The sequence below is a fragment of the Halichondria panicea genome, chromosome 16, assembly GCF_963675165.1.
Source record: "Halichondria panicea chromosome 16, odHalPani1.1, whole genome shotgun sequence".
Taxonomy (NCBI): domain Eukaryota; kingdom Metazoa; phylum Porifera; class Demospongiae; order Suberitida; family Halichondriidae; genus Halichondria; species Halichondria panicea.
The window spans coordinates 4841141-4868586 of NC_087392.1; the positions used below are offsets into that span (position 1 = coordinate 4841141).

Consider the following 27446-nt stretch of genomic DNA (forward strand, 5'->3'; position numbering starts at 1 on the left):
TAAGCATATTGTCTTGTTTCAAAGTTTACATTGTGAATGGCATCATGCATTTTTTTTTAAGTATGGTAAGCCTTGGGTACGGAAAACCTGTCCTGAGTGTTATGCAGCCATTGGAGGCACTCACCATACACTGTTGGCTGACAACTCGGAAGCACAAGTGTAAGTGTATTGTAATTTTCAAAATATCAAGACTTATTGCTCATTGTGCAGATCAAAAGATTGTACTGTATTTACTGTTGTATTTACTGTTGTAAATTAGTAAAACCAGTAGGTTTTACATAGGATTGGCAGTGGGTTTGCCGTGTTTAGCAATATTTTGACTCATGTTCAAACTGTTCTATCTCTGCAGGGAAAGGCCACATCAAGAACCTGAATAGACAGATAGTTTATTTTAGCCTTTTCTCTCTTTGTATCTCTCATTTCATAATCCATGAACGTTTTAAATGTATGAATATTGTCATTTTAAAAATTGCACTATTTCGACGTTTCACCGCTCTTTGTCTGACTAAGTAGATCTAAGTAAGTAAGTGAGTGAGTAAGTTTCTTGCCCAGCATTTACTCCAAGTACAGCCCTCTCCAAGACATTCTGCACAGGGTTTCCAAACGACTACAACCTGGATTACAAAGCGCTTCTTCAGATTTGCGATTGCTTCCACGAGGCAGATGACCTCTCAGTCTCTATTTCTCTTACCTAGACAATTCCGCCATCTTTAATGACTCTTTGTGGCCAAATAATAGATAGGCGTGGCTAAGAAACCGTGCGCCTAAAATCAGTGCAGTGCTTTTCCAGAGCCTGGAGGTGTTGCTTTTCTTCACACTGTTCAGCTCTAGCTCCCTTTCTCTGACAAGCATGCTATATGCACTGGCTATATATATCATGCTCTTAAAATGGCTGTCATTTAATACTGATTCACAAATTCAACATATCAAGCAATAATTATTACTAGTCTATAATTATTAGTCCAGAGATATTCGAGAAGATATCTGATTAGTCCTGTCTTCTCTTCTTGAACTTCTGTACTGCCTCTTGACGTTCCACTTGTATTGAAAAAGAAAGGGAATCCGACTAGAAAAACATTTGCAATGTGAAAAATTGCTAGGATTGGCCAGGGGAACCACAAAAAAGCGTGGAAACAAGAAATCCGACGAGAGCATAACTCCAATCCGTTACAGTGTCATGAACATGTACAATACATAGTATATAGACTGTGTTCCAGATCCATCTCTACCAGCTTCCATCCACCACATCATTCCATGCAGGTCACCAGTACGGTCCGTGCATGTTACTACGCATGGATGGACTGTGTGTACTTGTGCTCAACACTGCATGTATTAGGAACATCAATTCATCACAAATCATCATGATTATATGCCCGCACATTCCAAAATGGATGTATAATAAAAGGATTGGTCATCACCCCCCACCAGTAAAAATTGCGTATTTATATTATAATTATTGGCCGGGAAAACAACCAGTACATGTGATTGACATTGTAACGGAGTGGAGTTATGCTCTCGTCGGATTTCTTGTTTCCACGCTTTTTTGTGGTTCCCCTGGCCAATCCTAGCAATTTTTCACATTGCAAATGTTTTTCTAGTCGGATACAGTACATGCCTGGGTAATTAATGTACCTAGATGATATTGATATTATCCACGCAGGATGCATACCAATTCAACCTAGCACCATACACCCACCACCCAGGATAGTAATTAGCTTGCGCATTGGTTTTATAAGAAACTGGAGTGCATCGATGTGTGGCGAATCCCAAAATCCTGCAATATGATTGGTCCATTGTAGGTAGTGATCCTTGAAATGATTACACAATCAGTAATAAGTAGGTTATAACATCATGCCCTCGTGCTGTACTGCTAATACAACACTCTTGCCTGCACAGTAAAAACAGATTCGTTATAATAACATAAAACATCTCAAATAAAATGCATCATTTGAAATTTAATGTAGAAATGACAGAAATTTATGTCATTTCTACATTAAATTTCAAATGATGCATTTTATTTGAGATGTTTTATGTTATTATAACGAATCTGTTTTTACTGTGTGAGTAATATATAACCTACACTTACGTCATGGCATCTCCAAATGAGTTGTCCACTACATAAGACGTTTGTAAGTCACCAATTTCATGCAGTCATGTAATCTGAGTTAAGTATAAGTTATTGGGGCGAGCCCTGAGGCTCGTCCCATAGTAGCGAGTACTGCAGGAGAGCTCAGCGACCTAGATATCCGTCTATCCGTCTGTCTTTTTATATTCGTGTGTTTGTGTGTGTCACACGGTCAGTTCAAGCTTTTTAGCGTGACGATCGCTGCATTTTCAACGATCAGTTGTATTCAATACATGAGCAAGACATTAATATTTCTACTGGATGAAACTGATACAGCTCAAAAACTAAGGCAATGAAGCAATGGCGTTTCCTACGCCATATCGAAGACACTATCTGCTGACAATATCTGCTGACAACGCTAAGGGAAGTTTGACAACAATTAAGTAGGAGTAATGTGACAGAAGTTCGTCTGTCGTCAAAAGGTTCTAATAGAGAATTACTACCGTTAGGAAACAGCAAGTCGAACAAGAGATTCCTGCTCACTACAACTTCTTCGCTAAGACTAGGCTCGCCCCACACAATATATGCTTCCAGCATTCCCCTAGTTATGCCAAGGTATGCGCAAATGAGGTATACGGTAGTGTGTTTGTGTGTGTCTGTCTGTCTGCATGTCTATCTGTTGTAGACTGCTATACGGCTGCTTCGGGATAGCAAGTGCAAGTAAGAGCTTCGATAGGCTTCTAGTCATGTTTTCTTGGATTTCAGTTTGTGGATTTGCAAAATAATGCTTCGTTGTCGAGGTATAATTATGCTTAGTTTTGCTCACTCGGAATGCCATTGCAGCCTTTTCAGAATATTCCGTAGCATAACTTGTCCATGGAGTGTTGTTAGCTCTGCACTAGAACGCTATTGGTAGCAGTAGCTGCAAGAGTGAGAAAAGAGCTAGCTGCAAAGTTATTGGGTGCCGTTAGTGTCAAAATCCAAAACTGGATGCTGTAAATCAAAAGGAGTCGATGTTTACTAAGAGTCAATGTTATAAAGGTCAATGACAACATTGACTAAACTTCATGAAATAATAATTTTGACACAAACGGCACCCCATAATACAATGTACAAAGCTGCACTGTTCACAGCAGTACTTTGGCTATCGTTTTAGCAACAATCATGATTTATCATTTCCCACTATTTTGCAGCATTCACTTAATGCATTCATTGTGCATGTGTGTATTTAATAGCAGACCTCAGCTATAGCCTCAGCGGTGCTTTCATTACTCATGCAAGAGGATGTACAGACGAGTTGTATTAGCAGTATACAGCACGAGGGCATGACGTAATAAACCTACTTATTGCTGAGATTGTGTAATAATTTCAAGGATCATTACCTTATGGACCAATCAGATTGCGGAATTCTACCAGACTGCATTGGGATTCGCCAAGCGTCAATGCACTCCAGTTTCTTAAAGCTAATAGGGTGGTAGTCTCTCAGGTCTAGGCGGTGCTTTTAGAAAGAACGTCTGCATGGTGAAGTTCCAAGAGCGCATGCATAAAAGATTACAGTACGGGCAGAATCCAAAACCACTACTATAAATAGAACAATTCTTGAAATCGCTCACTGCTGCATGTGCATGGAATTTAATCCCACGTGACCATAGTTCTATTTATAGTAGTGGTTTTGGATTCTTCCCAGTACTGTAGCAGACGGAGGTTACACGCTCTCTCTCTTTTATGCGCTCTTGTCAAGTTCCTATGAAATCATAGATACAAGAGGAAGAGGATCGGAAACGAGGTCACGTGAACTCAATTAGCACAGACTATCCTCGTTAGACAGAAGTATGGTGGGCGTGGCTTACACTAATAGCGTACACATAGACCACAAAATGGCACAAAAATAATTATTATTGCTGTATCTTGAAATATTACATGTATGCACATGGTGGTAGCCACAAAGCCATCTTTTCCTTTTATTTCATGTAACTACGGATCAACGGTATAGGCTTTTACTTTTTAAAAACTAGCCGATGCAGTGCAGCAGAAGACAAAGTGTTAGTGTACAGTTTTCAAGTCCTATACAGTAAGTGAGTTACTACCCACTAATAAATGAGTAAAAAGCCTGAACAAGAGGTTTGCATGGCTCTAATCTCACAGGATATCATAAAACAATGATTGATGCATGCAGTGATGCTCGCAGTGATGCTCTTAAATCAACTTAGCTTACCTTGGTAGTTGAAGGATCGCTCCAAACATGCCTTCTTTGCCTTTGCATAAAACGCGGATCAATTGTGAGGCTTACCGTATAGGATTGATAGCACACGTGATCTCGTTTCCAATCCTCTTCCTCTTATATCTATAATTATGGTGAAACTTGTGTAGAACCCCAGGAATTTCTTGGACTGGTAATTAACCGCACTGGATGTGGACGCCCACGATCAGCCATGAATAAATCCCACTACAGAAATAGGAACACTTAAATAATTATGGCCTGCACGTCCTGTGCGGCTAATTACCGGTCCAATGGACTTCCACACGAGTTTCACATAGGAACTTGACCAAAAGTTCTTTTCTAAAGCGCTGCCTAGACCCGAGACTAATACGATGGTGGGTGGTGCTTTAGGTTGAATTGGTCTCAATTATATCACCCAGGTATATTGACGGCGACCACATTCTGGGTGAGATATTATAATACAACATTATAATGAGCAATAACATGTGCTATAGTACATTGTTGCTGTTGCAGTAACGACATGACCAAGACTGGCCATGACCTTGGTTCCCCGCAACAACGCCCTGTCAATCTAAAAAGAGAGAGGGAACTATCCGCCACTGCTGTGGGCATCATAAGGGCACTCATGCACGTTTCCTTCCTCTGGGCGGCCTGCCATAACCAATATCAGCTGGTGGACATTGCCAGAGTTACCCGGAGTGTGGTACCGCTTCAGGACCTGGCAGAGTTTTTTTGGCTCCATCTAGAGAAGGATTTGGAGTGTATGCAGAATAGCACTGGGAGGGCAGTGGATGAATGTTTCATGATCCTGCATCTGGTTCTGAAGCAAATACTAACATCTGACTACGTACCTATGTGTGAGTTGTGCAAAAACTGGAGTGTGTGCACTCAATTTATTGTGTAAAGTTGCAGCTCCGATGTCTGCCAATGTCAACCAGCTACAGTCTAAGGATGCCCGTAAAGAGTGGGAAAGACTATTCAATACTTGTTATATTGAACCGATGCTTAGTCAACTGCCGACATGTATGGATACAGCGTGGGATCTAGTAGCTAACGATGATCAACAAGGTAAGACTATACCGTATGTATAGCTGGTTATTTTTGCAGATTGCTCAAACTAAACATTTCACGAATGTTATTATCGTAAATAGTGGTTCAAATAACGGCCCTAGAGAGGTATTTCAACGAGGTGTGAGGTCAATCCTCGAAAACCTAAGCTATACGGTATCATATAATATTGCTCAAAAGAGGTACGACAGGCTCGGTGCAGCTCTATATAGTCTTTGATTGCATGAGTTATCCACCCACGCCCTGCCCACGTCGTATGTTATTGCTGAGCTCTACCGCGGCTGTCGGACATCCTTTGAGTTGTACTATACTGTCGTAAATAGAGTCAATACGGTAGACCCTCGCTATTCCAGCTCTCTGAAGTACGGCCACCTTAATATACCGGCCATTTGGCTTGGCACATATTGCTAGCTAGATGCATGTTTACTGCACGAACTTCACCCTAAAGTACGACCACTCGCTATTCTATATACTGCATAGCCAGTGCTGCCTACAACAAAACTAGGTTTTTTTATATTACGGCTGGATATGACATGTGGTTTGGCAGATAAAACTGGATTTCACTAGAGCAGAATCATTCATTGTCCTCGAGACAAGAACCGCGAAATAATTATTAGTCATTAGATTCGAGGTAAGGTCGTTTTTAAGCCGCGGCTATTTCCTGAAATACAGCCACCTCGCTATTCCGGCCAAGCTGCACTGTCCCAAGGAGGGTGACCGGATTAACGAGAGTCTACTGCATGTACAGTGTACACCCACAGTATGTGGTCAATATAAGAAAACTAATATTAATCGTGGCCCATGCAGGACACAATCTGATTGACATAAAGCACCACCCACCACCTATTAGCTTACATAAGAAAACTGTAGTATGCATTGATGCGTGGCAAATCTTTCCCATGCACTTAATTAGGGATTCACCTTCAATTGATTTGTATACATATAGCTAGTTATATGCATCATGCATGTGAACCTCCATAAAACGGACACCATTGGGGAACAGCCTTTTGGAGAGGTGGTCTTCTTTGGGAGGTTTCGATTGCCAGCTATATGTATGTTCTATATGAGTCATTTTTTGCTTGCAAATGAATATTGAGGCTTTGCTAACTGCTTCTTTAGCTCATACAAGCTTTGAAAAGGCTGTAGGGACAAGCTACAGCTAGGTTTTGCAAAATAATGCTATCTCAGCAATGCTAATTCTGGGTGTAGCACCCCCTTCTTCAAAATCCTGGCTACGCCTCTGTGTTGTGCTCTTTAGCAAGCTCCATCACTTTCCAATATTGTAAACTGTTATGGAAGACGACAGTTAACCCTCCTATAGACTGTTATAGTATAGCCAGTGAAAACCAAGCTATATATATTGCATGAGTCGGGATCCCACTGAAATCGCTGATCCATACGTTTGTACCATCACTGTGTGGTTTTCACATAAGTGCGTGACTATTGTGGCAACTATCAGGAAAAAACACATGAAAAACGCACACGCACTCTGCGTGAAAACTACACATCATTTTTTACAGTTCATCCTTTCACTATTAATAGCTAAATTTTATGCCGTGGGATTGCTGCTGTTTTGGCTGCTTGAAGATCTGCACTTTTCATGCAAATCTGCATGCTTTAAACTTGGATTGTTATTACTAAGGCACACGTGATGCATGTCCTACCTCCTCTGGTCCTCTGGTAGGAAATAGTGAAAAGAGTAGGAAATGGTCGACCATGCTTGTTGCTAAAAATGACGCCTTTATACGATGGGCTGGCAGCAACGTGAAATCTCGTACAGTCCAATTTTAAATCAGTAGAAATCAACAGAAATTTGAGCTCTGTTCTCACTCTTGCAGCTAGAATAGTTAAGTTATCAACAAATGTTGCTACACATGAGTCTAAAGAGTCTGCAATAGCTATAGCCTTCAAAGTAAGCAAACCCATAGCCATGCATAAATCGAGATGAAGTATATTAGTTTTGCAAATATCTACTACTGGTGATTGCAATCCAAGAAATTACTAGAAGCATAGAAACTCACTGAGCAGCGATAACATGCACAGTCTAGACAGACACACTATATACCGTATACTTTGTGCATGCGCAACCGCGGCATGATTATGTTCTACTATATATAATTCCTTGTGTTTTGACATCATTGTTTTATTGTTTTCGTTGGCCAACACATGTGCAAAAGTCAACTTTACCGGGCCCTCTTCCCCAACCAATGATTAGCGAAAGTGGGCATTGGGATGAGGCTTATAACTTTACCCGTGCATTGTATCTATATCCTATAGTGCAAGACAGTCTGTTTTACCTGGCCTTTGAGAAGGTCAAAGTGGATGAGAAGAATATGGACGTTCATCTCTGGAGCTACAGACCACAGATCAACCTGCAGCACCTCGAAAGTACTTTAAAGACTGGAAGCAAATGTAAAATCCTGGAAGCATTCCTTACAGCTGTGAGTCTGCATACAGTAACTGTCACAGTGTGTGAATGTGACATTATTATCTGTATAATAATATAGGAGCCAAGTCTACGTGCTACTCAATACCTGCCAGACATTGTAAAACTTCAACAGTTTATGTTTGAGTCCTTTGACAGACGCCTAGACAAGAGCAAAGCAGAGACCATGACCATCAGACAATTCCTGAGGGATGTGAAGGAGACTAGGAATGGTATAGCAAATAATTATAACATGTAAAACCATGGATATATATAATAATTATATACATGTATACAACCGGTAGAACTACTATCCATGGTGAAACAAGAGCATGTGCATGCTGGTTATGAATTATTACAGAACACATCCAAAAGGAGTGCCAGGAAATGATCAAGAGTTTGAAGAAAGCATGGGCTCTTGTGAGACATAAGCTCAAGAATCACAGTAAGTGTATGCCGTTCATGCACTGAATTTCACCCCACCCCTCTTTAGACCGACTACCTGTGGAGGAAGACTACCTGCTTCCAGAGATCACGGAAGATACTAGCATGGTCTACCTGATCCCAACTACCATGAGGGAGGGACGTTGCACCACAGCACTAGTCGACTATCTCGTTCTCACACACAATTCCTTCATTGAGTGGTGCAGAGGGATCGTAAATCAAGGGGCGGAATCTACCTCCGCAGTGTGGAGGGAGCATAAGGTTCTCATCACCCACGTCCATTCCTGCCACCTGCTAGAGTATGAGCAGCATTTACAGTCCATTATCCTCTCTCACTGTCATTACTCTCTCACTGTGGGAAGGGGTCAGAACATCAAGTACAACCTCCCCGCTCTAGAGAAACATATCCTTAACAGGTTCATCTATGGCAAGCCAATTATTCTCTTAGACATCCCCCATGTGGCGTATTGTAAGGACATCTACACAGTGGAAACTTTCCGGGAGATACGGCGGAAGGTTAAACCTCAGGTACTCAAAAAAATAAGTTTGCCCCTCTATTTCAGGGGCGAATCTAGAAGGTAGATTGCAGAGGGTGCTCAAGTACCCCCCTGACCTTGAAGAATTTAATCCATTATCTGCATGTGTGTCTCACTCATTAACTGATTGAAGACTGAAGTAATTCCTATAGACTTTGTACAAGGGTACAAAGCTGTGCTATAAAAGTGTAATTGCAGTAATTACTATAGTACTACTGCAGCATATGCAGACTACATTGTATATAGCAGGGACATAGCCACCAGGATTTTGGGTACGGGGGTGCTAATTATTGATGAAAGAGGGCGCAAAGCGCCCGATTTTTTTAGTTGGCCGTTGCCAAATTTTTTATTATAAAGAAACCTCCTTCAGCTACGAGTTTATAGATTTAAGCCAGAATAGCTCACAGTTTAGAGACTGAATCCTTTTCCTTGCCTACTAGCTATAGCTATTAAACTCCTACACAAAATTTTAAAAAGAGATAATCAGACTTTGTGTTTTGTACCTGACTCAGGCTGGATGGTGCTCGAGCACACCTAGCACCCCCTCCCTGTATATAGTGCAGTAGATGATAGACATTTACAATTTACTAACCACACCTATTTCACTCGCGTGCAACCGGAAATGACGCAACAAGGGGGCGTGTTCACACACAAAATTGCGCGTTAACACGCATTTCATTTTCCGCATCAGCACCTACCTTTTCTAGGTCCGCCCCTGAATAATTTTTGTTTTGTCTACGTGAATTATATGTTATTGTCTCCCTTCAGGAACCCCTACTCCAACGTGTCCAGCAAGATATAATAACAGAGCTGCAAAATCCCGAGAAACTAAGAGAATCCCTTGATGTTGTAGAAGTTGTCCTTGGGCTACTTTCTTCAGGAGGAGGTAGTCACACCGTGATGTTGGAAAAATACATATCTACTAGGCGAATGGGCAAAAAACCTTTCAGTGCTAAGGTGATTATGGATATATATTAGTGGCTGTGCTAGAAATGTATGTAGTGCATACATTTCTTCAGTGGAGTACTACGCCACTGAAGAAATGTATGCGCTACATACATTTCTCCAGCCCTATTAAGTAGAGATTAACTTATCAATGCACTATATGTAGAGAGGCGTACTTTTTTGCATTCAAAGCCCCCCATTGAGAAATTGCTTCCTACGCCACTGCGCTATACATGCGTGTAACTAAATGCGAGCGGCTATCATATGACATAATTCTGTCGCACATGCACTTATTCTGCATTTAGTCAAGGCCTGCACGTATATCGGTAACTTCTAAATAAATAATAGTTAGACACCGAGGTGTCTATGGGATTTAGAAGACCAAAGGCACTGATTTAGTATCCCGAGCATAGCGAGGACTGCAAGTGGCTGAGGGCTTCTAAATCACATGCATGGACACCGACAAAACAGTGTCTAACTCATTTAGAACTAGTGAGCATGTGCAAACCTTGCCCTTGAGGCTTAACTACAATACAATTACTTGACAACGTAATACTAGGTATACTAATTAAGTAAAGTGCAGGTATACTAAGTCCCATGGTATACCTGCTCTGAGGCACTTTTCCCATGTACTTCCCATATAGATCTTATCTACTAGTGTCTAATACTAATTTGTGCTTGAAAATTAGATTTTTCTGCGCTTGATGACAATTAAAAAAATCTTCCAAAAGTCTGGTAGAGCTGATGATGAAGACATCATCATTATTAACCCGAGGCACGTGGGCAGCCACGGATTATAGTAGTCGTTTGGTTTATTTGTCTGTTTGTTTGTCCGGATGTATCGGGGTCGAGAAGGAGGTTGGTCACGATTGTTAATTAATCTTCTATTGTAACCTCCAATTCCGTGGAAACTTGAGAGAAAGTAGCTATCCTAGCTAAGCCAAAAGGCTGCAAACGATCATAGCCTCTTATACTAGTAGGAAATGATGCTAACAATACTCAGTGATTCTAGAAAGTGAGTAGCATAGTCATACTCGAAGTAATAAGCCAGAAACTAAGATTAGTCACAAACTTCCAGTTGTTGCTGCACTTTCCTTGTTTCTTTTACTCCTGTCTTAATATAGCAGGTGTAGCAACGATAGTTTTACTACTACGACTCATAGACTAACAGGAGACGTAATACAAGGCAGATAAACGCTCAAGAATACCAAAATAAGATAAAAATGCTGACTCAGCGGGTTGGGTAGGTTGGGGTTCTTTCAATGGCTTCTGTGCATTTACTGTTGGAATTGGAGGTTACAAAGAAAATTAGAAGATTAATTAACAATCGTGACCAATCTCCTCTGTATCGGGGTAATAACAGAAACTTTATGCAGCTGCTATAAGCTTATACAGCAAAAGTCAACCCAGAACAAGAATTATTTATTTTTTCGTTATACAAGTGACACTATTGACCCTGGCATTCCTCCTCTGATTTATGCTTTCATGTAATTATTTCTAGCAGTATATCGTAGCATAGATGTTAGGAGAGAGGGATTGGAAACGGAAGTGGGCCTCGGAAAACATCCGCGCCTCGCTTTCTTGTCTTCTTTTCTTGCCTTAAATGAGGAAAACTAATGTGCATTGGTACATCGTAATAGTAAGGAGAATGTACAGAGCTAGTGGTATTGGATACTTGTTTCACAGTAGATATAAAATCATCAGAGGATGCTTAGTTCCCTGAAATTGTGAATGTATTTGTGGCTGTCAGAGGCTTCTCTTTTGCTGCCAACTTAAATGAAAAAGAAAACCATCAAGAAGTCCACTAGTTTGAGGCAATAACCATGATCATTCACATGACAAGATACACTGTAAAAAAAATTGCGGTGAGCACACTAAAACCGTCGCATATAGCACACTTTTTCAAAAAAGCGTGCTATATGCGACGGTTTTAGTGTGTCCACCGCACTTTTTTTCAATCATTTTTTACAGTGTACAGAATACACTATGTAACTTTCTTAAGTTACTAAATAATTGTTTTCACTTTTGATGAATCAATTGTACGAAGTTTCTACTAGGCTGGTGAGCGTACATTTCAATTTCCAAGTATAATTACATACACTTGGAGACAGCAAAACACTCCACAGCACTGCCAGTTGCTTTTTATTAAGTGTAAAACGAGTGGGATCAAACCGAACAACATTAACAAAAACTTACACGATAAAAATGATTATTATAGCTATAATTATGATTAGTTTAGCACTCTAATCAGACAGTCTTAGTTGAAGAGAAGCTGGTGAGGTATACAAGGGTGTATATAATTATAGCCGGAACAGCCGATAACATTTACGAGGGTGGTGACGTGTAGGGGTGTAGAGGGTATTCTTTTGTCTTCTTTTCTTCAGCGTACTCAGTAAGTTTCGGCTTGCGAGGTATTGCTATAAAATATAGTATTTGTAGTAGATAAATATCTCGGGCCAATAACAATTATGAGATAAAAATAGGTGACTACACGTTCATGCACACAAAAGCTATACATCCACCTGATCCAAAACTAATGCTCTTGGGGTGATCACCAATCATAAGGGAATGTATGCCTAAAATTTAAATTTCTGTAACGCTTAGCGTATTCCCAAAAAAGGGATCTTTAGTGGTGCTCTTTAATTCAACTTTTTTCTAGCACTAAATTCTACCAGCTTATGTATGACTAATTTTTTTTGGCTTGGGGTGATACCACATGATTACCAACAAGCATACTGAAGTATACGACCTAAACATTAATCATTTCAGAGAAAAAGGGATAAATGTGTACAATACAAGATTAAACTTACCTAAATTCAATGAAGAAGATAGTTGCAACAGTAAATAGAGCTTGAACAATGGTTATTCACTATCTATATAAAGCACAGTTGCACTGGATACTGGAGAACTTGACAGAATACTAGTGACAACTCAGAAAATCCTAGATTTGCAATAATCTCAGTTACCCGCGAAGTTCCTGGGGAATAGATTAGCCATCATTATAGGCAAGGCGCGGATGTTTAATCGAGGTCATACGTGAGGTACATTGAATCTACTTCCGTTTCGAATCCCTCTCTCCTACATCTATGATCGTAGCAGCTATAATTATGATTGTACATTGAATCTACTTACGTTTCGAATCCCTCTCTCCTACATCTATGATCGTAGCAGCTATAATTATGATTATTAATTAATGTTCTCAGGCCAAAGAGTCCTGCACACTGGGTCACATTCTCTCTCTGTGGGAGAGCATTTCTGTTGAGTTGGCCAGACAGCTATGGCATTCAGGACTGGAGCCATTTGAAGGAATTCCTCCAAATTACTTAGAGTACTTGTCGGATGATCAGATAGCGGAACTGGATGAATGTCTTAGGACGTACGACCTTGGGCTGCTGCTGGGGAGTCTCTTTGAGTTTATTGAGATCCATGTCAAGCACCTCCCTGCCAATGAGGAGGAGTTCCCGTGAGTTGTGCTGATTATTTTTTAAGCAACGTAAGAAATCTATGTTATAGCAGATACAATTTATTAAGCCGAGTTTGGAGAGGAATTGATGTAGAGTAAGTAACCTATCTTCGCCAGACACCTATAATCGGCGGCTATTGCACGAAGCACAAGACAATTTTGCACAAAACTAACTACATGGATCTACAGATGGGTAAGAAAGTAACAGCTCCCCAAAATTTGGAAAGAATAACTTGCTTGCGGACGGAATGGTGGTCATGAGAAATGAGCTGCCGAATGTATCGATAATCGTCAGTGAGACATTTATCTCCGTCTTTGCACGCTTACCAAGCACTGAAACTACCAACACTACTTGGCACAACTCTAACTAGTGAGCACTACTTGCAGGCAAAGCAGTGTTAGCTGCAGATCGAGCCCCACCCAGCTAGGCATGACGAAAATTTTGCAAAAAATAGTGCTGATTCAGCAATAATTGTGCACATATCTTCAGGGCGGCCTGAAATCGAGGTAATCCCAGTTTAATTTGCCACAATTATTGCTGAATGTGCACAATTATTGCTGAATCAGCATTATTTTTTGCAAAATTTTCGTCATGCCTAGCTGGGTGGGGCTCGATCTGCAGCTAACGCTGCTTTGCCTGCAAGTAGTGCTCACTAGTTAGAGTTGTGTCAAGAAGCATTGTTTAGTGTTGGTAGTTTCAGTGCTTGGTAAGCGTGCAAAGACGAAGATAAATGTCTCACTGACGATTATCGATGCATTCGGCAGCTCATTTCTCATGATCACCATTTCCTCCGCAAGCAAGTTATTCTTTCCAAATTTTGGGGAGCTGTTACTTTCTTACCCATCTGTAGATCCATGTAGTTAGTTTTGTGCAAAATTGTCTTATGCTTCGTGCAATAGCCGCCGATTATAGGTGTCTGGCGAAGATAGGTTACTTACTCTATACGTATGTTACATTTTATTCACTCTTTTTTCAGATTAGTGGATGCCATTGAGGCATACTGGGACATGACGGAGCAGACTCCTATTGACCCTGAGCGACTGAGGAGAGATTTCCCTGTAAGCGTTACAGTACCTCAGGCCGTGGCCACTTGGAAGCACATTGCTGTGTACAAGAAAAAGGAACATTCATAATTAAAGTACTTATTATATTATAGTCTAGTGTGAAACAAACTTAGACAATTGTATATGTGTAGGCTATATTATTTGTATACTTTTGACCGTAATTATAGGCAGGTACATGCATGTAGGTTATATATAGATCTAGATTTAGTTGTCAATCAATGTACATGATTGTGTTTGTTGTGAATTTGAGTTGACGATCAAACAATAATTATAGTGATTGCAAAAACAGGCATGTTAAACCAAAATTTGCATTCTAGTTCCAAACTACCCCAAAGAGTCACATCTGACAAACAGAAAGTGACGTCAATGCATAAATCAGGGTTGACAACCTTCTGTATGAGAACAAAACTATGCACAACTGCATGCAGTCAGAGACATGACACCCCTATAGGCCTTCACCCATTATTCTAATTTAATTCTTGAAAGTTGTGCCTATTATTCTTATCGATTATTCTCTAAAAATCCCAAAAATGTGACGAACAAAAATTAATTAAACTGACACAAGACATATCAGTGTTGTCTCGCTCATGACTTGTCAAAATTAGGTTTTCCTAAAAGAAGGCCGGGGCGGCTGATTCATGCATAGATAAAGAAGAAACTTCAAAGGGATTGGAAACGGAAGTGGCCTCGATAAAACATACGCACCTCGTTTTCTTTTCCTTTTTCCTGCCTCAAATGAGAAAATGTGCTGACTTAGCATGCATTTTAGTGCCCACCAATCCCAATGGAAGAAGCAAAGAAGTCTACTGCTCTGTCCACTGCCCCTCTGGTCTGAGCATTAATAACTTTCATGCTTCGAATTCATGCAGTTATTTTATAGATCTAGATAATTATAGAGTCTAGTCATTATAAAAAGTTGCATATACCACATGGCATTACAAAAACTGATAAACGAAATATTGAAATAGCTATCTAATCCAATGTTTTTTATAGTACTGGGATATTATATCGTCCCCTGTACTAGCTGTACTGTTGAATAGGTTGGACATAAAATATGTTTCCACCGGCATTACTCCTTACACAAGTAAGAGTGGAGAGAGCACAGTTAGCGTTGTGTCCAGAAGTGGAGAGAGGCCGGTGATCGACGTGTACGAGAGTCTTGTTTCACATGCTTCTTTATATATACGCAGCATATGTTTCCTCAACATTAAGTCTTGGCTTCCGAGGCATTGATATAGGTGTTTTAAGTGGAAACATCCATGAAAGTGCTAATAAAAAACAGGCATACATGTACATGTACACATTATAATTATTACACAAAACTATATCTCTACTACAGATTGCAAGGATCACAGTTTTAGGCTTAGAACAAGTGAAACAATACATTTTGGTTTAGCACATCATTCCTACACAATTCAAATTTATCATGCACATTTCGTTTATCAGCTAGAGGGACGATAGCATGCAGTATTTTAAGACCAATACGGCAATAGATACAAGATAATGGATCTTTTTTCAGATACAAACGTAAATGACAAAACCTTTAGCTTTGGTTTATGCTTGGATATAGAGCAACAACTCACACAAATTTCAAACCTCTGAAGTCTCCAGTCACAGTAGGGACAACAGGTATAAATATTAGACCAAACCTTGCAGGTGACAGCTGAGACACTGTATAGACAAAGCCTTACTGCTGTTTTTTGCACTCTATTTGATACACACTCAGACAGATGCATAGTATACTGAGAAAACTCAGAAACATAAAAGGGAGGTATTTCCCGGGAATTTCGCGGACACAATTTAGGCGAGGCGCGGATGTTTATTGAGGGTAGACTGAACGCTTCCGTTTCCAATCCCTCTCTTCGATCATACGACTAAATATTCACCTTCAGCCATTTTTTGCTGTGAGAACATCGTTATGCAAAACTTAATGTAATAATCTTTACCAAAAATAGACATTGTTGCCAATTATTCTTTAGACACCTAGTATATATAGACACCTAGTATATATATGCTAAAATTATTCCAAGCATAATTTATCAGGGCCTAGATATACCCCCTGGCCCCTCGAGTCCAGTCGCTATAGAAATAGGCCAGGTTTTTCTATGAGAGTTGATTATACCGCCCAAAATTTATTATGAGTTTTTTTTAGAAAAAGTGCATTTTGGTTGACCATGCAGGTGTGCAAGCTTTAGAGAGAGGTGTATTTTAGTAGTGCCGCTTCTAAAGAGTCTGGGTAGTTAATTTTAATATTTGAGTTAAAGAAACAGGAAAGTACAGTGTAGCAACAACTGGAAGTTTGCGACTAATCTTAGTTTCTGGCTCATTAATTGATTTGTTACTGAGTATTGTTAGCTATTAATTGGCTTAGCTATACCAGGATACCGCCTTTGTTCTAATTACAGCACCAAAACAATTAATTCAAATCTGGCCTCTACTGGATACACTTTACTACTGCCATCTACCAACCAATTATTTGGTGGCCATTTAAGAGAGGTGCGTTTCGATTCAGTAAGAGCTTTAAACTATATAATAATTTATGTTGCTGCAATAGGGTTCGATGAGGCTAATAGAATGGGGTGAGGTCCTTAATAATTTATTGAGAGGCGTTTAGTGCTGACAAAACTAATCCCTCTATCCAACGCTTGTTCTGATATAAAGTCATGGTTGTGTGTATGGTGGATATACAGACCCCGTGAACCAATTGTTAATAATTTGACGAAAAAGTATGATTGTGAATGATGTTGTAACGGATTAGAGTTATAATTATGCTCTCGCCAGATTTCTTTGTTTCCACGCTTTTTGGTGTTTTTCCCGGCCCCGGCCAATCTTAGCATTTAATTATTTGTATGACATAATGATCATTGACGTTGGTCCAAGAAATTCTTGAACTTCTAACACGAGTTCAGTGTCACATAGACTCACATAGGCTTGACTAGCCTCGATTCCAGGCCGATTAAAATACGGCCTGGTACCTATTGCAGGGGTGATAGTGCGCATGCGTTTCAAATTACCCAGAATATGGGTAATCGTACTACGAACGTAAAACCTTAGTAAATTACACAGGAAATTAGTCCGTTTACTAAAAATAATTATGTTCCGTAATACTTTATCTCTATAACTGAGTTCTGTAAAGCTGTGGCTTATGCCGTCTATTGCGTTGGTCTAGAAGGCTTGAACACTAGTTTTAAGACAGAAGAGGCTCTCATCTACGTCTAGGATGGTCCTATAGCCAGGTTGTCTTCGCAAGTAGCAGTTTGAGGCACCATACACTTCCCCACAAGCGTTTCAAACGTGTCATTTAGTGCAAATTTGGAATCCAACAAAAATGGAAAAAGAGGTGTGGTCAAGATTGAAGAAGTTTCCTGTGTAATGGTAGTGACTTTACTTCATTTTTGTGCTCTTATGCTTAGTCATATGTCATTTATTTTTGTGTAGACACAATAAACATGCATTTGTCTGATATACTATCACAAATGCGCATGCTTCAATCAAAACTGTTGGAACTGGGCAGCCTGTGTTGTCAGACATCTTTATTGTGGTTTGTATAGTGTACCTACTCTGAGCTTCATCCTGGGCAGACAAAAATTTTCCAGGACTCTCAGAGTGAATCACTCAATGTAAAAAGCATAGAGCTACTTCAATAACAAAGACAGGTAGATGGCTAACTTTTTTACAAAAAGATATTCACATTCAAAGTTGTGGCATTATCAACACAAAATCACACAATAAAAATTAATGCTTGTAAGTATATACAACAAGTAGGTTGAATTGAATTGCTTGTTACACACATAGGAATGAATGAGCAACTTATTTATAAGCTATATAGGGGGCTGTTTGATCAGTTCGACACCAACAATATCGTATCAACAGCTATAAAGACCATAGCCAATAAGAATCGATGATAATTAATTTTAGTGACAGTGCTTCAGCAACCTATTGAGTTGACAGTTTGTCGTACTTCTGTGCAGCATACTGCTGTGAGTAGTTGAGGCAGTCCAAGTTGTTGTCGTGTCCATGCTGCTATCGGGACCACCTAGCCGACAACTGCAACACGTACGTACGTCCCCCTGACATCATTTAACGCCTCTCGGAAACATCAAGGTCACTTGCAAGTTGTGCACCGGAATAGGGTTCATGAAAGATCCTCGATCCTCATGTCCTTAGTGAGTGTACTGCTGTAACGACATCCTATACACAAGTCACAGTCTCCGCTAACACCTCTAGAGAGGAAGCTACAAAACTGCGATTCTCTGAAAGTTTTTGTCTGTTTTCTCACAGCTTTGTAGAAAATTATTAGCCTGTCCAGCAGTGTGTCTCCAACCCTACAAGTGAAAACAGGAGGACATGTAAGTAAGAACTATCCTGACAGCCAATCGTTCAGTACCCATCAGCACACCTCGTGTTCCGAGTGGAATACCTCCACAATTCGCCGTAGAAACAAACAGCTTCTCACCGGTTGATGCTGAGTGGTGGTAACCATGTCACGTCGCTAGTGAAATTAGGCACACTGGCAAAGAGCGACGAAAGGCATTGCTTGACTCACTCTTTAACTGAAGACAAGAAACCCATACGAGCGACGATATCTCCTCAACAAAGTTTGGCCACGAAGTTGAAGGCAGACCTCCAGCTCCAGATCCAGATATATACCGTGGACTAAAATATGGATCCTGAGACGGTAAAATCAAAGTTAGGAAACTCACATTACATATACCTGATACACAGCCTGATACAAATACAAGGCAGCTAGCTAGCTAGTAGCTAGTACAAGACCTAAGAGTGAAAAAATGTATGGCTTTTACAAATGTACATATCTCCTTTTAAAAAAGTTAGCCAACTACAAAAAATATACCCCTACATAGCCTTTAACTTACTGTGAACGACTGTTCTTGTGTTTTTCACTAAAAAATTGTTGCACTGGAGATACAGCAAGTTCTTTGGGGTTAGTAAGCGGGCTGATAAGAGAGTCGTGTAGCTGTACGAGCTATAACATGGCTGTGGTTAGGACAATTTGTTTGTTTTTTGCACTGAAAGAGAGCCCTTGAATTGCACTTCCTTCCCATGTGACTTCTGAGCGTGTTTGGAAAGCCCCCTATGCGTACACGTGGCTTGAAAAAGCATGACTTTTTTCCTGTGAAAGGCGTGGTCTAAACATTGAAAAATGTTACAAATGTAGCCACTTCCTGTTAAAACTAAGTGGTGGAATTTCAATGTGACGAAACGCTTGTGTCCCATAGCCTGTACAGATCCAAGGTAAGACATCCTGACCATACAACCGTCATAGAGATAGATGAGAGCCTCTTCTGGCTTTAGACTAGTGTGAAAGCCTTCTGGAACAATGCAATAGAGAGCTAAGCTGATGTACAAAGATAGAAAATAGATGAGAGAAAGAAAAAGGGGATTCCCCAGATTCTGGAGAATAAACTAACGCATGCGCACTATCACCCCTGCAATGGTATCAGGCCGTATTTTATAATCGGCCTTGAATCGAGGCTAAGGCTTGACCAGACGTTCTTTTGTAAAGTGCGGCCTGGGGACCTGAGACTAAATTCATACAGTGTTGAACACAGTTTAAGCATGTGAAAAGAACTTTTTATGACACACTATAAAGGTTTGAATTAGCTGGAGCTAATAAACGCCGCTCTTGAACAAACAGTGCCTCTTCCAGCAAAATGAAACATTTAGTAGCTGCGGCTCCTGATAAAGCACTCCTGTATGCATGTATAAAACTGGAGAAGATTGGAGACAGAGGAGGTCCGACAGGCGCGGTGCAGTACGACGTGGGAGGGGCGTGGGCGGATAATCAAAGGCTAATTACTTGAGCTGCACCGCGCCTGTCGGACCTCCTCATGGTTGGACAGGGTCTATAATGAATCGATCATCACGTGACCTTATGTTTTGTGTAGTAAATTTGCATCACTTTCGAGGTTAAGCTGCCGCCACCTTTTGGCGCTATTGACCCCTCATAGGGTTTTCCACCTGAATAATATGAGGGGTCAATAGTACCAAAATGTAGAGGCGGCGGTGTTTACTTGGTGGCTGCGGGTCTTAATTGAATTCCACTCAGCTAGCTCCACGTGGATTGGAGATACTAAAGGAAGAGTAGATGAGTGGAATTCAGTAAAGTCCTCCGGAAGCAGTAAAACCAGTTAGTATTGGCAGTGGGTTTTCCCATGTTTAGCAATATTTAACTCATGTTCAAACTGTTCCACCATATCTCTACAAGGTAAAGGCCACATCAAGTAAGAAAATGGCAGAACAGATAGTTATTTAGCCTTTTCTCTTTTCATTTCATAACCCATGAATGTTTTAATGAATGAACATTGTCATTTTAAAAATTGTACTATTTTGATGTTTCACTGCTTGTCTATAAGTAAGTAAGTAAGTAAGTAAGTTTCTTGCCCAGCATTTTCTCAAAGTATACAGCCATCTCCAGGACATTCTGCACAGGATTTCCAAGCGACTACAACCTGGATTACAAAGCGCTTCTTCAGATTTGCAATTGCTTCCACGAGGCAGATGACCTCTCAGGCTCTACTTCTCTTACCTAGACAATTCCGCCATCTTTAATATACTCAGCAATAATGAAGTGTTATATAATTATAGGCGTGGCTGAGAAACCGTGACTGCAGTGCTTCTTTTCTTCAGCTCTCTATTCCAGGTATGCTATATTATGCACTGGCTAGATATCATAGGCATAGGCCTCCATGCTACAGGCTCTTGCACAAGTATAGATTTACAGGCTGTCATTAATTCTAATACAGTAGAACCTCGATTATCCGACACCTTGGTCCAGAAGCAGGCCGGATAAGTGAATATGCCGGATAATCGAATAGATAAACCACGCCTTGATCCACCCACTTTATTGATAAACAGCAGTGCCACATGGTTGTCTGCGCATGCGTAGAAGATAAGCAGGCATGTCTTCATGGTAACAGCTGCAACGCGCATGCGCGTTTGAGGGACATGCCCATTTTCTAATCTGATAACAAGAAAACTGCCAAGCCGGATAATCGAGGTTCCGGATAATGGAGGGCTGGATAATCAAGGTTCTACTGTATATAAATTGACAGGCTCACAAATTCAACATAACTGAACACTTCTATACTGCTTCTTGAGTTCCACTTATGCATGTCATGATACGTAAATGTATATACTTCTGTATACTGAAAAAGAAAGGGTAGAAAAACATTTGCAATGTAAAAACTGGCAATTGCTAGGATTGGGCGGGGGAAACACCAAAAAGCGCGGAAACAAGTTCCACTTATGCATGTCATGATACGTAAATGTGTATTTAATGTATTTAATTCTGTATACTGAAAAAGAAAGGGAATCTGACTAAAACAACATTTGCAATGTGAAAAATGGCATGCAAAAGCGTGGAAACAAGAAATCAGACAAGAGCATAACTCAAGCTACCTAGCTAGGCTCAGAGCCTCAGAATAAGTCTGTAGGAATTGGCACGGTATTTACTCAAAATTGCTCTAACTAACTAAACATGCAGCAAACAGTAAGTTAGCTGACAGTCCTAAGGACTCCCGAAACACACACACAATTCACTACCTATATATATATAGTTGCTATTTCACTATTGTTTCAGTTCACTCATTGTCTGCAGCACTACTTATGTTTGGTGCTTTCTGAAGTAATTATAATTAGACCACAAACACAAGAGTCCAAACATTGGTAGCAGAATCCAAGACAAACTCAAAGCAGCCAGAGCTACTTCTGAATCAGAGGCGCGGCAAGCCTTAGTTGGGTCGGGGTCGTTGATATTCTGGGCCACAAACACAGTGTTTGCAATCAGAGTGGGAAAAAATGCAAGGGTTACAAATGTCAAAGCTGAGCAACACACGATAGGGTTCTTAAAGTTGAGGCAGTGGGTACAGAAGCAGATGATGGACATAAAGAGAGTTATGGTACCCAGAACAAACCCACTGCTCACAATACCTGACAGGGGGGCACATATCGACAAATCAGCAGTAGCTGCAAAGGTAGGAAGAATATTCATTGATGTTTTTAATTGCTTTCACTATAACATTATGTTGGCCACGTACGATGATAGCCTAGTATGGTCGATCCCACTGCTACACTTACGTGTTTTCTCTATACACTAATAAGGTTTGCTGTGGTTGCTAGGTAACCGTTTTATAGGAAGCATAAGTGATGACAAGACTGGTTGACCTGGCTACTGAATGTAAGATCAAACTTACCTATAGGGATGATTATCCCAAGGCTCATCAAGAAGATGAAGCAACTGCATAAAAGCCCTGCAATATAATAATACATTCAATTAAAAAATAAAGCAATAAATACTATATACTTACAGCCGCATATTATACAGCCTCTGTTGCCATGGTCATCAGATGGGCTCCCATTTACGTTATACTGCAGGGCTTGATTGCGTGGAGTGTAACTTGGAGGAGGATCCTGCAAAATGAAGCTGAAATAACCTTACTAGACTCCACTAATAGAATACAGTGGGGTAGGAAGTGGGGTGGCTCCAGGGGCTGGAGCCCCCCTTGTTGGTGGAGAGCAATATGTTTAGCTTGAACTGTTGAGCTAGCTTAGCTACAGCATGCTGGCTGCAGCCAGCTTAGCTATTAAACAGTAAATTACGTGATTATTTCTAAGTGCAAAGTGATAGATCTACCACAGAGATAATGATTGATCTATGAGCCGATAGTCTCGAATTCCAGCCTCTTTCAGTCCGTTTGCAAGTTGGGGAGGGCGTGGCCAGACTATTACAAGCCCCCCTTGCAAAAAATATTCCTACGCCTCTGACGTTTTACCAAGGGCGTATAAAGAGGGGATGCAACTCGCACTATTGTCAAGCTCACCACACTTAGAACTGCCCACAAAAATGCCCACACATAACTAGGCCCTTGCCCAATTATGCTCAAAATGTTGCCTATTGTCTAGTCTCCAAGTCTCATGCATTGTACCTATATTAGTCTTTAATTCTTACCAATTAATCTTTAATTATTACCCATTAGTCTCAACAAAAATCATCAACGAGAATTATACTGCAACATCACAGATGCCACTATATAATCTTCTAAGGAACTATAATAATTGGTGAAAGAAAAGAGTTAACTGATCTAGTAGTACTACTAGCACCTTCCATACGTATTACGTACATATTCAGTAGCCACTATACAGCCAGTGCTTCGATCTATAAAATGAATATTTGCTACTAACATTAATTTTGGTAAAAATTGCCTAATATAGGCTAATATTTTTTTGCCTATTAGGCTGGCATAATGCTCAATGCTCCACCGCACCTATTAGTCTCAAAATTATGCTGGCATAATTGGGCAAGGCCTACACATAACCTTTGACCGCATGTGATAAATTAGAATCTGCTGCACATAACGTAAATAACACCGCCCACTTGTTCACGTACATCTGGCCTCTGGTATGACGTATGCTGAGTATACGTACAGTACACTCTCGTTAATCCAGCCACCCTTGGGACCACGCAGTTTGGCCGGAATAGCGAGGTGGCCGTACTTTAGATAATTAGCCGCGGCTTAAAAACGACCTTACCTCGAATCTAACAGTTCTTGTCTCGAGGATAATGAAAGATAATGAATCGTTCTGCTCTCTATTTAAGTGTAATCCAATTTTATTTACTAAACCACACCCAAAACATCATCCGGCCGTAATACACATATAAAATTACATTGAAAACGTTATTTGGGACACCCAGCACTGGCCGGTAAACGGAATAGCGAGTGGCCGTACTTCAGGGTGAGTTTTGTGCAGTAAACATAGAGGTAGCATTCCGTGCCAAACCAAATGGCCGGTATATCGAGGTGGCCGTACTTCAGAGAGCCGGAATAGCGAGAGTCTACTGTATACGTATGGTACATATATATAGCAAGTAGCATGCCCTCTTCTATTTATACGCCCAGGCCTTTACAAATTCGCACATTCATCCGCCCACGTTTGAACTCTGCTAGCTACGTGTACTAGATAGTGAGTTGCATCCCCTCTCTTTTTTTATACGCCCTTGGTTTTACCACTTGTCCAACTTGCACTTGCTCTGTAACGAGAATGGCATGTCCACCTCCCTCTATAGGAACCTGTGCAACCACAGTCTTCTTCTGGCCCGCCATACCAGTCTCCTCATCGTACATAAGCTGTGTGCGCTCTCCCATCACAGCATCGCCGTGCTGCACAACTCTAACATGGTTTACAGTCAGCGCCATCTTCTTTGAGCTGTGGTAGAGGAGGTAGTGGGCGTGCACGTGTTGTGCCACACTACTAGCCTCGAATCCAGGCCGATTAAAATACGATAGAGGCACATTTTTTGGTGAGAATTATACTGGCATAATAGGTATATATCTTTATGAGAATAATGGAAGTAAAAGTCAGTAATATGTTAGGTAACCTGTATACACAGGATTGCCTTCATAATGTCTGTGCCCTCCATATACTATGTATATATCTCATACTACTGTAAAACCACATTGAAGTGTGATTCATCGTTTCAGTTAATTTTCTCTAAAATGGGATAACTAAACAAGCAAATAATAATGTTAGTTGACACAGAACACACAGCTGCTACCACACTATTAAAGTAAATAGTTCACTCCAGTGTCTGCAGCACTACTCACATCACGCTTGCAGCAAGTATAAATAGACCACAAACTGAAGAGCCCAAATATCAGTAGCATAAAGTACGAAAAACCCAAAACAACCGGAGCTACTTCAGTGGAGAGGCAAAGCCCAGCTGATTCGTTGATGAAGTTAACATCCAGGGCCACAAACACAGTTGTTGCAATCAAAGTGGCCAAAAATACAAGGGTAAGAAATGACACAGTTGAGCAACACAAGCATTGCACGGTGGGATCCTTCGGATTGAAGCAGTGTGCACAGCAGACGATGGACATAATGAGAGTTATAGAACCCAGACCCAGCCCACTGATTGCAAAACCTGATAGGAGGGTGGTACATGACAGCACACCAACAACAGCTGCAAAGGTAGGAAGAATATTCATTAATTGCTTGTGTGGTCCACCTGACCACTAGCAGATAAATTCATAGGTAATAACTATCAATACGTTTTGGCCCACTAATAAACTCCTAGGAGATAAACAATGTTGTGTACGTAATACACAATCTGCTAGGTAATCATGGAAGCATGGATAACTGTAGATTCCTTCACTGGCCTCTTTGAGGAAGTGCGGCCTGGGATCGAGGCTAGGGTAACTGGACAATAATTATAAAGGTCACACTTATAATATAATAATTACCTATAGGGATGATCATTACAACGCTCATCAAGAAGATAAAGCAACTGCACAAAAGCCCTGCAATAATTATACATGTAATTCAGCATTAACAATTATTTATTATACTTACACCTGCATGATCTCCAGACTCTGATGACACGGTTACGGTTATCAGATGGGTTCCCATTTACGCCATACTGCGGAGTGTAACTTGGGGGAGGACCCTGCAGAAATAAAGACACTATAATTATATCAGTACAAGACTAATACGCTGGAATACAAGAATAGAGGCTATACACTTGCAAGTCTGTATTAAAGTTACCATTTGTCCAACTTGCACTGTGACTTGCTGTGCAAAGAGAATTGTATGTCCGCCCCCTTCCACATTGTAGACCACAGGAACCTGTGCAACCACAGTCTTCTTCTGGTCCACCACACTACTGGTATCTCTAGTCTCCTCGTCGTGCATAAGCTGCGTGTGCTCATCGTCGTAATCATCGCTGCAGTCATCCTCCATTTTGGAGAATTATTTATAATTAGGTAATGATCCTTAACTAAGCTGAGCATAATGACTATTATGCCTTGGTGCGCATACGCAAGCGAGGTTTATCGGCCGATCGATTTGTCTCCGTTCAGGCGCCGACTGTCACATAGTCACGACTAAACACCTCTTAAGGAGAGTCAGTATAGCGCTTTGGCGAGGTAATGCTACCATGCTCATTCACAGGTCTCCCACCCTATCACTTGTGCTGGATGAGCATACCTAGCTCTACTAACTCTTCTTCTCGTTTGTACGAACTTTACCCATATTATTTATTATTTTTGTGTTATTTTTGTTAGATTTACTAAACTCTCTACTCGCTTGTACTTATTTCACCCACTCGTTTGGCCATAAAGGCTGTTGTTGCAACAACAAAAAAACAAAAAAGTACACTTTTGTGTGATTGTCTGTGTGTATGCTGGCTCCAGAAGGCAGTGGTGGAGCTGTCCAAGACGAAAGGAGCCTCCACTTGGCTCATGGTTCTCCTACTATCAGAACACGGATTCACACTACACAAGTCAGCCTTCCAAGATGCCCTGGCACTACGCTATGGCTGGACCCCAACTCGCCTACCCTCAAACTGCGACTGTGGCAAAAACTTCGATGTGGAGCACGCCCTCTCTTATGCCAAAGGAGGATTTCCTACGCTAAGGTACAACGAAATAAGAGGTACCACAGCATCCCTTCTCACTGAAGTATGCAGTAAAGTGTGTGTGGAGCCCAACCTACAACCTGTGAGCGCGGACCAACTCAACAGCACCTCAGCAAACGAAAGTGTGGCTGAGAGGGCAGATTTCAAAAACATACTTTGATATAAGAGTATTCAACCCGCTCGCCCCCTCCAACAGAAACCAGCCACAGGTAGCAACATATAGAAAGCATGAACTGGAAGAGAAACAGGCATACCACCAAAGAATTCAGGAAGTTGAGCACTTCTCTTTCACCTCTTTAGTCCTATCAGTAACAGGAGGCATGGGTGTCGAAGCAACACTTTTCTAAACACCTGAGCTCACTACTCGCCCAGAAATGGGACATTACTTATAACAAAACCCTGTGCTGGCTAAGGTGCCGCCTAACCTTCTCCCTCTTACGCTCGGCCATCCACGCAATCAGAGGTGCAAGATTGTCAGTGGGACACGCAGCAAGGACACCCATTGAGATTCACCTGAATCCCATCTCACAGGACAGTAATCCATTTACAATTGATCTACTATATACGTGACTGTACGCATAATTATAATGTTTTTGTCACTCTCATTCTCTATTTTTACCCCACTTGGGGCCTAGAAAAAGGATCTAATTCCGATATGTAGCTGAATGCATGGGCGTGGCCCGGCTGCCAGTGTGTTCGAGTGTATAGAAGAGGTTGGACAGGGTCAAAAGGTCATTAATAATTCATTACGTGAGCTTATGTTTTGTGCAGTAAATGTGCA

At 40.9% G+C, this 27446-nt stretch overlaps 3 protein-coding genes across 8 annotated transcripts in view; 1 reads left to right on the forward strand and 2 right to left on the reverse strand.

Annotated features, from left to right (window-relative positions):
• The window catches only part of LOC135349716 (E3 ubiquitin-protein ligase RNF213-like), a 66591-nt gene extending 52110 nt beyond the window's left edge, over positions 1-14481 (forward strand). For 2 of the 3 annotated variants that reach the window (XM_064548302.1, XM_064548301.1), the window contains exons 66-75: positions 62-159; positions 4800-5143; positions 5199-5354; positions 7632-7795; positions 7862-8012; positions 8141-8224; positions 8273-8751; positions 9528-9716; positions 12908-13167; positions 14145-14481. In XM_064548302.1, the coding sequence (XP_064404372.1) occupies positions 62-159; positions 4800-5143; positions 5199-5354; positions 7632-7795; positions 7862-8012; positions 8141-8224; positions 8273-8751; positions 9528-9716; positions 12908-13167; positions 14145-14301 (2082 nt within the window). In that variant the 3' untranslated portion in view covers positions 14302-14481. Of the gene's footprint in view, positions 1-61; positions 160-349; positions 1797-4799; positions 5144-5198; positions 5355-7631; positions 7796-7861; positions 8013-8140; positions 8225-8272; positions 8752-9527; positions 9717-12907; positions 13168-14144 lie in introns of those variants that run through there. The other variant, XM_064548303.1, reaches the window with a different exon arrangement.
• LOC135349720 (uncharacterized) overlaps positions 1-27446 on the reverse strand; it is a 93193-nt gene that overhangs the window by 54661 nt on the left and 11086 nt on the right. The window contains exons 1-3 of one of the 3 annotated variants that reach the window (XM_064548316.1): positions 24258-24476; positions 22560-22662; positions 22446-22502 (exon numbers count right to left, since the gene is read on the reverse strand). The exons of the other annotated variants lie outside the window; for them this stretch is intronic. Of the exons in view, the coding sequence (XP_064404386.1) occupies positions 22446-22502; positions 22560-22662; positions 24258-24446 (349 nt within the window). The 5' untranslated portion in view covers positions 24447-24476. Of the gene's footprint in view, positions 1-22445; positions 22503-22559; positions 22663-24257; positions 24477-27446 lie in introns of those variants that run through there. 3 annotated transcript variants of the gene reach the window in all.
• LOC135349719 (uncharacterized) lies at positions 13330-26032 on the reverse strand. 2 transcript variants are annotated; one of them, XM_064548312.1, is made up of 5 exons: positions 25795-26032; positions 25603-25696; positions 25494-25550; positions 24811-25213; positions 13330-13340 (listed from the first exon to the last, which is right to left on the reverse strand). In XM_064548312.1, the coding sequence occupies exons 1-4, from the start codon at positions 25987-25989 to the stop codon at positions 24813-24815; spliced, it is 747 nt and encodes a 248-aa protein (XP_064404382.1). In that variant the 5' UTR covers positions 25990-26032; the 3' UTR covers positions 13330-13340; positions 24811-24812. The 2 variants fall into 2 exon arrangements, with proteins under 2 accessions (XP_064404382.1, XP_064404381.1); XM_064548311.1 differs by lacking the exon at positions 13330-13340 and having other exon boundaries at positions 24719-25213.

Bases quoted from the DNA above. Each gene is read 5' to 3' on its own strand.
- LOC135349719 (XM_064548312.1), bottom strand. From the start codon at position 25,989: ATGGAGGATGACTGCAGCGATGATTACGACGATGAGCACACGCAGCTT. The intron at 25,697-25,794 runs GTAACTTTAATA...TTATTTCTGCAG, and splicing joins CAGTGCAAGTTGGACAAATG to GGTCCTCCCCCAAGTTACAC. The intron at 25,214-25,493 runs GTAATTATTATA...CTACCTTTGCAG, and splicing joins TGTAATGATCATCCCTATAG to CTGTTGTTGGTGTGCTGTCA.